We start from the raw sequence: 12,510 nt of genomic DNA on the forward strand, positions 1-12,510 counted from the left end.
ACGTGGATTAACTTTAATCTTTAGAACTTTTAATCCCCTTAGAACTAGAAGAAGATGAAGAGTAAATTGAACCGAATTAAATACTTGGTAGAAACGAACATAAGACAGAAGGCGATTAATACTGTTGTCGGATTCAATTTGTTCTTACATGTAGTGATTATAGTATCACAACATCCATTCTGTTCCCGAAGCCTTGGGATATCACGAAGAAGCGAGGGTCGCGTGAGAATAAAAAGAAGGAAATTAGGGTGCGGAACAGGTGTACCGCTTCTAGAAGTGGGATTGTCCTTTCATAGTCTCTCGGATATACGGACCATTTACCTTTATGCGGTATTACGCGCGAAGAAGCGAGAAAAGGTCCATTCACATAAACCTGAACGCTGAACGAAACGCAATCTCGGTCCCCCATGAAACTACAACCTGCGGCCTTTCCTTTCAGATAAATTATGGTAAACAGCCAATTATCAGAGACATTCGTTTCTTCGAGTCAAGTCACGGAGATGTAATTCGAGACGACGTCATGTAAGCAAAACCAATGAAGTCAACGTGACGAGGAACTGCACGCCACGACACGACGGATCTGGCAGGATTGAGTGAATTTTCTCGAATGAATTTTGACGTTTCTGAACGACATAAAGCTTTTTGCCTCGTTGAAGCTAAATTAAATTACGAAAGCGAGATACGTATCACGTGACATTATTTCGACATATGTAGCAATAGATTAATTTTTGCACATGTCACTCAAAAAATTCATCAGTGCAAAAATCAACACGTATATTTCAAAATTTTAAGTTAATGTCAAATCAAGAACTGCAAGAACGATTTTGCTAAAGAATTTAAGATACAGATCTGAAAATAATTATTTAGAATTTACTGTTTTCAAATATATACAACAATATTGCAAAAAATTTTAATCTCGATTTGACATTCTAGCAACCAGTTTGAGCGTCTTGCATAAATTATTTCAACAGTTTAATAAAATTATTTTCAGATTTGTATGTAGCTAAATTTTTAGACAATAAATAGGAAATAAAGGATCTTTAATGCTTAAATAATTCAGTGTGAATTTATATACTACACATTCAATTATGCAAACTGAGCGTTCAATTTAATTATCTATCTTGAAAGCGCAATTCTAACAGAAGTAGAATAGTAATATCACAAATTGACAAACACAATTTAATATTGATATGTTTATAAGCATCTCAGAAAGATTTTAATTATCTGATGCTGATAAACATCTTAAAATCCATAAATAGTTTTAAGATATTTAAAATTTTTAGATATTTTAACAAAATTATTCTTTCTGCGTACCATTTCAAAATCTTTACTAGGATTGTTTTAAATGAACGTTCGAAAAGGAGTTCTTTGTGATTAGAAGGCAAAACTATAAAAGACTTTAATTTTCAATTAGCCGCTGGGAACTGACCCTTCACGACACACAAATCGAAATCGTGTGCCGATATCGGAACGCTCTAATAGAATTTCATGCTTATCGAGAATTGGACGTGTCAGGGGAACCAAATGGAGGGGTAGATCGGGGGGTCTTTTCTGCCGGACGCGAAGTTCGGTCAGGCGAGGAATTGATAATCAAAGCAACCCGCCAAAGATCGATTGGAGTAGTCTGTTAGATTCAAACAACATTCGACATCCCTTATTATACACAGCAAAGTTAATTATTATCTCAATTAAATAGTCCAGGATAAAAAAATAAGAAATAGTGAATTATAATTTATTATTCACTAAAAACTAACCATAGTTTTCTACGATTGCGATTTCAGAAATAGATATTTAACTCCAAATAAATTGTACTTGAGATTTTCAAAAAGCTATTTCACATTTTGCTTAAAGCGAAAACTAGTCGTGTTTCCAATTTAATAGATATATTGCACATACAAATTATATTATTCTCCTCTCATTTACGTGCAGAATTGCGCGTAATAAAGAGTAATAAAGTATCAATTTTTAACGCCCAAATTTGGCAATACTTAATTACTTTTTCGAGACATTTTCATGCGCATTTTGAGACATGCTCTTTTGCTGCCCATCATTGTGACCTTCGCGTACTTTTAAGCAAAAAAATGTCATCTTTGACAGAGCAGAATAGAAGTAGTCACACGTATCCTTAAGATGACAGCAGTGCTTCCACGCTAATGAGGCGCGGCGTAATTAGTGAGACTGTCTACCGGGTGAAGTCTTCACAAGAGGGCAGATCCCTCTCGACGCCCTGAGTCGCTCACTCACCCTTCTATTCTTCACGCATCCTCGAATCGTATTGCGAAATCTTGTTGATGCAAAAAAGGGAACTCGTTACCAGTTAGCAAAAATATAAATTCGACTGCCATTCGTGACAAGAAAAGCGAAAAAGAAATTCTCGACATTTTTTCGTTTAAAATAGATCTATTTGCAACGTAGGAAATTTTCAACATTTCAATTTTGATTCCTATATGTCGAACATTAAATAGTTGAACAGTAACACGTGTTACTTGTAATTACGTTTCATTACTTTTTTTCTATTTGTAACGAATTCAACTGTTACTTTTATTGTTACTTCAATCCTTGATTATTTTTATAACTTTTTAATAGATTCACATTATTTTCAATTGAAATGGTTTATAATAGAAATTTAAATATCGAAAAATTTTGTACTTTATATCTTAGGCTACATTTGATTAGTTGATTTCTTTTTTCAAAAACGTTCGTACATTTTTTCGGACAGAAGCAATTTACGCGCGAAAAATACAAAGAATAATTTTGCTGAAGTACCTAAAAATTTAACTAGATACATATCTGAAAATAACTTTGTTGGACCATCAAAATAATTATTAGAACGCTCAAGTTAGTTACCAGAAACTTTTTGGAGCATTGCTCATCACGTTTCAGCATTCTGTAATTATTTTGCCAGTCCAACAAAATTATTTTCAGATCTAAATAGTAAGTAAAGTTTTAGAAACTTAATCAAAAACTGTTCTTTAAGAAGATCAACAATGCAAGCATGCGAAATGCAAGTTAGTTTTTAGTAAAGCCATTCGTAGATCAAAACTTTTTGCATTAACATTACTCACCATGTTTAAGCATTTTACATAATTATTTTGATATCCAATAAAATTCTTTTATGATCTCTATGTCTAGCTAAATTTTTAGAAACTTTAGCAAACTGTTCTTTCCGTGTAATTAAGAAGATCAAACGATGCAAGCGCGCGAGATGCAAGTTAGTTTTTAGTAAAGCCGTTCACAGGCATAGCTATCACGCAAACAAAATAGCTGACCCCGGCTCTCAATGGATTCTGACAAATTTCACCGAGGGTTCCCGACGAGCGGTTGCGGCGGGTAGATTTTGCAAGAGGAGGAGAGCGGGAAGGCCGATTTAGAGCACAATGCGGCTCAATGCCGAAGAAATTAGCCGCGGCGCTGCCGGTGACGCCCGTCAACCCCATACCATGGAAAACAAGCCTCATGCCTTATATCCCACAGAAGCACGCCGCTCCGATATTATCATCCATCGACTAATTTATATCGCGTCAAATATCGTCGCCAATAACCGATGCGCGATTGTCGAGATACGCCCCTTCTCGATATGATTTAAGCCACTTGGATCTCTGATACAAATACACAGAATATCTTAAATGCTGTAGAGACGTTTATATCAAAACAATAGATTTATGTTAAAAATTATACACCATTAAACAAAAAAGAAAATAGAAGGAAATTTGTGTAAAATAGTAATATTTATCAAGTTTTCTTTTTTTTTTATTATACTTCTTCACAGCATTATTAGTATAAAAATAGGAAGATAAAATAGAAAAGTATCTTAGAAGAATATCTTAGAAGATATTTCGCGTTCTTTATATTTAGAAGTATCAAAATAAAATATGAAATATTTTCCTTTTCTAACATCCTAATTATTAACTTTTATATAATTCAGTGTTGAAAATTTTTGAAAACCCTCAATAAAAGCGTATAAATTCGCACAGAAAAATGTTTAGCTTCTAATTTTAATAAATTTAATTTACAGTAGACACAGAAAGATAAAAGGAAATGCGAATAAAAAAGTAAAAATATAATCAATATTAGAAATATTCTCGCAGTGAAAATATCAAAGAGCATAAAAGAGTTTCTTGAATATTATATATGACGTAATTATGTATCTGAATTGAAAAGAATAACTGTAAGGCAAATGTCTGGTAATGAGATTGGCAGATCTCGTTAATGTAAGCCAAGTTTTTATTGGCCGTGAAAGCCGCGTGTTATTAGTAATCGAAGTGCAAAATTCAACGGCTATCGTGAAGCGTAATTCTCGTAATTCTTTTCTGTCCTTCTCTTTTTCCCTCTGAAAAACCAAGTCAATGGCGATTAAATTTCCGCCTGTCTTTTGGCGTCAAGGATTATCAAATGTTCCTCTCATCGTCTTGAAGCGAGGGTCAAAAGAGAACCGTGGACATTGACTGCCTGCCAAGATCCGAGGGATAAGTTCGTCATTGCACGCGTAGGTGAATGGAACCCGTCTTTAATGGGGATCCCATGATGCGCAGGTAGATAAACGTACCGTGAATAGGCCGCGGGTTTGAATGAATGGTTAAAGAAACGGCAGAAGAGAAGACGCGCAACCTTTCGTCCTGTCTCCCTTCACAGTCGCGTCTCTCCTACCTCTTCTTTAAGAATTCTTCACGCGTGTACAGCACTTACGCGTTTTGCGTACCTATATCCGTTTTCCGATGAGTTAACACTGGAAGCTATACGTCGCTGTAATTAATTTTCGCATCAGCTTTAACGGTACAAAAAGACTCGTCTCGTAAAATACGCGTATTTACGAACTCTTAAGCCTAATCTACAATGTTCTTTGCTGTGCCTGTTTCTTGCTTTGTAAAATTAACTTTAATCTCTAAGTAAGAATTAGAAAAAGATAAAGAGTAAATTGACCCCCCCCCCCCGAAATTAAAGTTAATCCCCTATTGGTGAAACCGGGTCTAATAATTCTTTGTTTTTCGAAACAAAGATGCAGAAAGAAAGAAAATGCTACTTTATGAGAAATTTAAAAAATCTGCAATTACATAAATCTATTTATAATTTCGCTTGAAAGATCGTAATTGATCTTAAAATGACGCTTAAATTAACTTCAATCTAATCTAGAAGTTAATCTTCCCCATCGATGGAACCAAATTTTTAATATTCTTTGTTTTTCAAAACAAAGATGCAGAGAGAAAGAAAATGCCATTTTAAGAGAAATTTAATATCAATGAAAAATCCGCAATTCCATAAATATAATTTCGCTTGGAAGATCAAAGTTGTTTGATTAAAATGATGCTGAAGAGCGTGCGATCTCTTGTATATTGAAATACATATAAACGAAATTAGAGAAATCTCCTATCGATGGGAGATGTCTCGATAGGAGATATAATTTTCTAGGACTTTACTGGTTCGAGATGGACTCATATCATCGTTTTCATATCGGCGTTTCTGTCACGGTAGCCGTACAGAGACTCGTCTTATGCCCAGTCTCTACACAATTCGAGCCTCTGCTGCTGCTGCTGCTGTTGCTGCTGCTGGCTGCTGCTGCTGCTGCTGCTACACGAGTGTTTGCAGTCCACTCGAAACCAGTCCCAGCGAATAGTCGCGCACGTGTGTGCGTACAAATGTGCGTGCGTGCGTGCGGAGAGAGAAAATGGACGGGAGATGAAAGTAGACGAAGATATAACACCGACAGCACCGCGAGGCCAGAAAGGTTGCTTAATTTGTCTAACGAGGGCTCCCTGCACCTGTCATCCGGACACGGAGATGGACGAGCGGACAAAGTACGACCATCCCCCGTCGGCCGAGCTCCTGTCCCTCCCAGCGAAGATACCGTTTACTTGTTTATTCGCTCGCCTACATCGTTTCGCTACTTCAACATCGTCAGATTGCGCATACCGGGTTAATAATGTACAACGCGAGCGCGTTTAGCATACGTCAAGCATACAATAGAGAATCTACGTATATATACGCGTAAGGACGCATTGGTGCGTAGCGATTAATAGTAATCTGTTAATCTCTATTCCGAGAATAAATCTTATCGAGATTAAAAGAATGCGAATACAGGGTCACAATGTGAAATATTAGAAATATAAAAAAAAATATCAATCGCAGTTTTATTAATTATTTCTCCTTTGATTTGTTCCTGATTACTGATAGTTCCCTTTGCTTGATTATACTGCATATTATATTGATATTTCATAATATATAAATTTAAACAATGACATCTTATAAGGAGATGTGCTTTTATCAAGTATTTGTTGTATCTCTGGAATAGACGAAAAGAATAGTTTTTCTGATGTATCTAAAAATTTAGCTAGTTAGTCAATCGTTAAAATAATTACATTGGATGCTCGAGCTGGTTGCTAGAAAACTGTTTACGGCATTATCACCATACTTGAGCGTCCTGCATAATTATTTTGGTGATTTAATGTGATTATTTTCATGTGTATCTGTAATAGCTACATTCTTACACATTTCAGCAAAATCGTTCTTTATGTGTATTGTCAATATTCGAAATATCCTGTATACTCTAATTCTGAATTAATTTCTCTTAAATCTTTAGATAATATTGAGTCCATTAAAGAATTGTAGAATTTTAAGTCCGAGTAAATAAACTGTTAAAGTATAATAATGCATCTGCGAGGAAGAGAAAAGGCGAACTTCTTGCGTTTTTCGCAGGAAAACCATTTCGTATCCTCGACACTTACTTTCGAGGGTTCGCTTCTGTCTGCGCGTGGCATTTACTCCCCTCAGTAAATCAATCACACACGCTCATCGTACCCCATATAACGTTTTGTTTTTATGTTCACGCGTAAAGACAGTCGGCGATAGAGCTGAAGCATATAATGCAGGAATAAGATACAACGTATAAAAAATAACGTATAAGAAATGAGTAATATAAAAATTATTTGGAAAAATCAATTGGATGGTAAATTTAATAAAATAAAGCACATTGTAATGAATGCAATTGAAACAAACACTCTTGTTTTGTTCAAATTTCAAATCAAAGCAAATGCTATTAGATTTGTTCGTGTTACTTTTTGCAGTCAGCATCTTCGCTTTTTCTCTTCAAAGTTCGAATATATATTTTTCTCCTTTTAAGTTACAAAAATTTGGGGGATTTGAAACAACGCAGACAAACCTATGTTACATGCATTTGTCTCTCATCTCATCTCATCTCATCTCTCTCTCTCTCTCTCTCTCTCTCTCTCTCTCTCTCTCTCTCTCTCTCTCTCTCTCATTTTTCTCATTTTTGTCTTAAATTTAAATAAAGCTGATATCTTTTATTTAAATTTGTTTGGACAAATTGTTTAGAGTTGCATTATTATCAGAATGCATGTTATTATTCTGCAAAATGGCTTCTCCTATACGTTATTCAAAATATTTTCATAGTTTCGTCAATATTTGAGAAATAACTCAGATAAAAATTTTTCTTACTTGTGCTTATAATTGCATAGAAAAATATATAATAAGGAGTTCCATTATAGAGTTCCTAAGTATATTATACCATATAATTATAATAAAAAAATACCAAAAATTCTTCTTAACGTAAATAAATTGCTTAGCAATAAAATGTTAATCGAAATCGTTATAGGAAACATTTTTCATGACTTCTGTGCGTATCCTGATATCACAACAGCTTTTGTACGAATGAACATACCGGGGAACGCAACAAAGACGGAAGAAGAGAACACGATGAACAGGAGGAGGCGGTACGACAGTAGGCACGTCCGCTAATTGGATAATTACGGAGTGCGCCGCGTTTGTTTTATAATTGGGCGAAACCGGGGAACCGTCGTTGCCTCGACGTGCCAAACAACAAAACGGCCGGAGTCACGCTCTACGTGACAAACTACCCTCGGAGCTAATCCAGGAGCCGAGGGTTCGCATCCCTCCGACTCCCTAAGCCCATCCCACCCCCACGACTCGTGCTTTCGAGCCCTCCGCGCCAGCCGACGTCAACTACTCTCCGCCGATTCATCGTTTGTCCACCTACCAACGGTTCACCACCGCCCATCTTCGTGACACGACGTGGGGCAACTTGTCTCCTTTCTTTCTAATTTTATGAAGAGATAGAATATAATTTAAATTCAAATCATTCCTTTGGATATCATTTATTTTAAGAAGACATCTTTCTACAAATAAAATAAAATTTTTTTACATTAGATGAATTTGTCATAAATCTCCCTCTTCTTTCTAATTTCGTGCAGAGATAAAGTAGAATATAATTTAGATCTAAATCATGTAAGAAAAATTTATCTATGTTAGTCAAAAGAGGACAAACTGAAAAGTTTGTTCTCTCTAATTGATAAAAGAATAAGATTAACGACCATCCATAGTTCGATATAAATAATCTTATTAGCGATGATTTTTTAAACCGTAATTAAATAAAAGGCAAAATAAGAAATGCGAGTCGATACGATACGAAAAAAAATTTCCTCTCAATGCCGTCGAACCTGAAGAAGTCGCGTGCGGGCTTTAATTCGACTCTTCTAATCTCGGTATTGTCAGAAGAACAAGGGGTAAAACAAGTAGTAGGAGAAACTGGTCCCAGTTAGAAAACGATTGACTCACTGACTGACTGATTACGAAACGCTCTTTCGTTAGGGTCGCAACGCAAGCCCTTCCCGACCCTTCAATTCAATCCCTTCCTCACATGACGTTTCGATCTCAGCGTAAACACGTCTCGTGCATCACCTAGCTATGTCAAAAGTCCTAGAAATTTATGCGCAATAAGCACGAAAAAATAATTGGTGCAGAACCGCTTCTGAAGAAAGGCATTAACGTGACGATGAAAAATAATCCTTTCATAATCACCTTTAATGTAATATAGTGGAATAACACAGTGGAATACTTGTTCATTAAGTTTTATAATTTCGTTCATATTTCAGAATTTTAATAATATTAATATAAATTTTAATTAAATATGTGAAAAGCGCCAATTTGCTTCTCATATTTAGTTGATTTATTTAGATAAACTATTCAATTTCTAATCTTGATTATTCAATATAAATTTTTCTCGTGCATAATTTTGTGCTTTAATTTCAATAAAGTCAGAGACTGATATCAGTGTAATTATCTTAATAAGAAAATCGCTTCGAGTATTTCCTACTTGCTTTTTTTCATCTTTAATATCATAATTCTATATTTCTAGTAAACGTATTAATTAGCTCCTAACGCGAGAGGCATGCGTATAATAATGATGTGACTTACCATGAAGTTCCATATACAAATTCGTCGGCGGAGGAACATTCGCATACGCAGTCGATCTATTATTACGATTCACATGATGACTGTAAGAAAACAATTTGTCTTATTTAACGTCTGCATTAACATAATAATAGAATATTTTGCAAAAAAGAAATTACTTCTTTAATATATAAAATTTTATATAATTAAATATTATTCCATACAAAAATAATAAAATACTTGAAAAAAGTCGTAAATTTATCTGAGATTTAAATTAAATATCTAATTTAAAATATTCTTAAATTGTGTCATTATTAGATGAGACTTTCATTTGTAATTTGTGCAATTGCGAATTATTCTACTGTATCAACAGCAAATATTTTTATTGTAAATATTTTTTATACATCTTCGATGTTGCTCGAAACAAAAAAAAACAAAAAGGGAGCTAGATTCTAAATAACCGTAAGACATTTATCAATTTTAGAGAGATATTTATCAATAAAGTTATACGGTAAACGGCTGATCATAACAATTAATACTTACTCGAGCATTCTACGTCCTGCCTGTCCTAACGAAGCTGACTGTGTAGATCGAGTGAAACCGATTTGTGGTACCCACTGAGTCCCGTTTTTGTGATTCAAAGCATCGAAGTCTTGCGGTTTCAGGACGCGCGGCGGTTCTTTAGCTCCCTTCAGTTTGCGAGCAAGGAAAATGTAGCTGTTATTGTACTTGGGATCCTTAAACTTGATACTGTAAGCCGAGAGAAAGATACACTCTAAACTTTCTTCTATCTTTCATTGTCAACGAATAATATTAGATAATCAACATTGGGATTTTGCAACTCTTGACGACAATCAAAAATGTTGGTTTTCATTAAGTTATCATTAAATTATCATTGTGCAGGTATTATATTATAAAAAAAACTGCATAATGATAATATAACGATATTGACTTGTTAAGAGTTACAGAATCCCAGTGCAGATTATAGTTTGTTTTAAGGAGATTGCATAACGAATGTATACAAACCAGTATACTTTGTTGTTCCTAACCGGTAAACCTCTCACAGGTGAAGGCAATGTACCACCATCACTCACACAGTCTTCCGATAGAAATACAGTACCTCGCATCCCGTCTATGCTTATCTCGACCTCCTTATCGAATCCTATGCGATTCTTGTACAGACCTTTTACAAAGTTGTAACCACTATTCTCTATTCCGACATACAGCCTGTCGTCACCGCGAACGTTTCTCATTTCTGAAAATCATAAAACATGAAATAAATATAATATTTGATATGTGCATTTATATATATGTATATTTTAGAATTATATCATTCCGCACGTTAACTTTAAAGTATTCAAATGTAAATACAACTCTTTTTCTGAGAAAATTAAGAAAATTAGGCCAGAACTCATTGGAACGCATTCTTCGATATCCTTGATGAGCTGAAGTTGGCTGAAGTTATCGAGAAATCGCATATCGCAAAGAGGTTAGTGATACGATTCAAACTTTCTATATCGATATATTCATAGTCTGTTCTTATTTTAGCAATGTTTTAAGCTACTAATATGGCTCATAATATTTTAAGACTGTATTTATTTATGACGTTTCTTAAATGTAAGAACCGACTACAAATATACTGGCCTTAATGCCGTGAACTTAGCTTTCGAAATTCGAATTTGTAGCCTGCTTCAAGGGAGCGCAAAATTTGAATTGAATTTAATTTGTTTACACCAGCGAGATGTCATTAAAAATAAATGGAAAACGCCATATTAAGTCAAGATAGATCTTCATGTCTAATATTTTTTGTGAATTTATACAATTTTCAGAAACTATGCGCTAATTATTTGTCGACCGACAATCATCAAATATGGATAAATTTGCATGAAATAGGTCTTTCAAAAAACGTTTGTATCACTTACTTTCTGCTTCTGTTAAACTATCGTAGTATGGCGCCAAAGCCTTGAATAATCTTTTTTCATCAACAAACGGAAGCAAAGCTACGCCTTGCCAAGCAAATTTCTTTCCGTTTAAGTCAATTTTAAAATCTTCTGGGTAAAAATCAATGATCTGAGATTTCTGTGAATAAATAAGCTACAGATAAAAATAATATTGAAGTAATTTATTATAAAATTTACCATGAATTCCTATTTAATTATGTATATAATAATTATTCTTTAGCATTTTATTTTATTCATATTTATCAACATATAATCTCATTCATATAATCAACCTATTCATATTATATTATTTCCTTCTTTTTTCTTTTTATTTATAAAATGATTATATTTGCTTTCAATATTATTTGAAAAAAGTATTAAAAAATACTAAGAAATCAATAATTTTAATTAGACTTTATTGAAATAATGTATTGTGTTTTATGTGTGTACTCATTATAAAACATCAAATTTATCAAAGAAGATAAAGCTTTTTTATCTAAATTATTTCTTTACGATAAGTAAATCAAAGCCTCCAGCAATAATATTTTATCAAATCACTTTAATTTGATTGTTTAAAATGATAATATCATTTTGTTTTCATTTTTCAAATCATGATAAAAAATACATACTGGATCTGTCATTAATTTAGCCCATGGTTTAGGTACATGTTTTCTACTAGCAGCAGGAAATACACCCATCAATTGTTCCAATGGACGAAACTGTAAAAAAAACATTAATAACACATTAATTACACATTTGTAAGAAATGTTTGTATTTTACAAAGAATATGTAATACTTACTGGTACAGTACCCTTCTCAAATTCTGTAGAGAGACCGCCAATATTAATAAAGTCGCTTGCAAATGGTGCATAATGATATGGAAAATACCATCGCCACGACGCACAACCTTGATAATAATATCGTAAAACCCAACATAAACCTCGAACATATTGTAAAGCAACGTTATTTCTACAAGCAAACAAGTAAAACCAACATTAATGTGAGATACTTTTACAAAATAAATTCTATTTATAAAAAATAAAAAACAGAAATAAAAAATATTTACAAAATTTAAAAACGTTTATAAAAATTATTCTATTTTTCTCTGTATTACCTAAATGCGAGATTATCGGGAGATACGTCAAATTTAGATTCATAGTATCGATCTTTAAAACCATCCTCCCAAAGTCGCACCTCATCGTGCGCCTGGTCATCATCCGAATCATCATTCGATGAAACCTCATTAATTTTACGTTTCTGCCCTTTATTGCCCGAATTCTAGTAATAAAATAAAAAACTATAAGTTACATACTACGCGTATATATTAAAAAAACAATGCAAATATTTAAGAATATGGAATATTCACTGC

The 12,510-nt window shown here is 33.8% G+C and overlaps 1 protein-coding gene across 2 annotated transcripts in view; it reads right to left on the bottom strand.

The window, feature by feature from the left end:
- Rat1 (5'-3' exoribonuclease 2 Rat1) overlaps positions 1 to 12,510 on the bottom strand; it is a 37,250-nt gene that overhangs the window by 20,945 nt on the left and 3,795 nt on the right. The window contains exons 9-16 of one of the 2 annotated variants that reach the window (XM_087407680.1): positions 12,256 to 12,419; positions 11,942 to 12,110; positions 11,771 to 11,860; positions 11,124 to 11,280; positions 10,228 to 10,456; positions 9,745 to 9,951; positions 9,226 to 9,305; positions 3,738 to 8,727 (exon numbers count right to left, since the gene is read on the bottom strand). In XM_087407680.1, the coding sequence (XP_087263806.1) occupies positions 8,714 to 8,727; positions 9,226 to 9,305; positions 9,745 to 9,951; positions 10,228 to 10,456; positions 11,124 to 11,280; positions 11,771 to 11,860; positions 11,942 to 12,110; positions 12,256 to 12,419 (1,110 nt within the window). In that variant the 3' untranslated portion in view covers positions 3,738 to 8,713. Of the gene's footprint in view, positions 1 to 3,737; positions 8,728 to 9,225; positions 9,306 to 9,744; positions 9,952 to 10,227; positions 10,457 to 11,123; positions 11,281 to 11,770; positions 11,861 to 11,941; positions 12,111 to 12,255; positions 12,420 to 12,510 lie in introns of those variants that run through there. The other variant, XM_011062769.2, reaches the window with a different exon arrangement.

Source organism: Acromyrmex echinatior, chromosome 7 (genome assembly GCF_024713525.1).
Source record: "Acromyrmex echinatior isolate Ae372 chromosome 7, ASM2471352v2, whole genome shotgun sequence".
In the NCBI taxonomy this organism is placed as follows: domain Eukaryota; kingdom Metazoa; phylum Arthropoda; class Insecta; order Hymenoptera; family Formicidae; genus Acromyrmex; species Acromyrmex echinatior.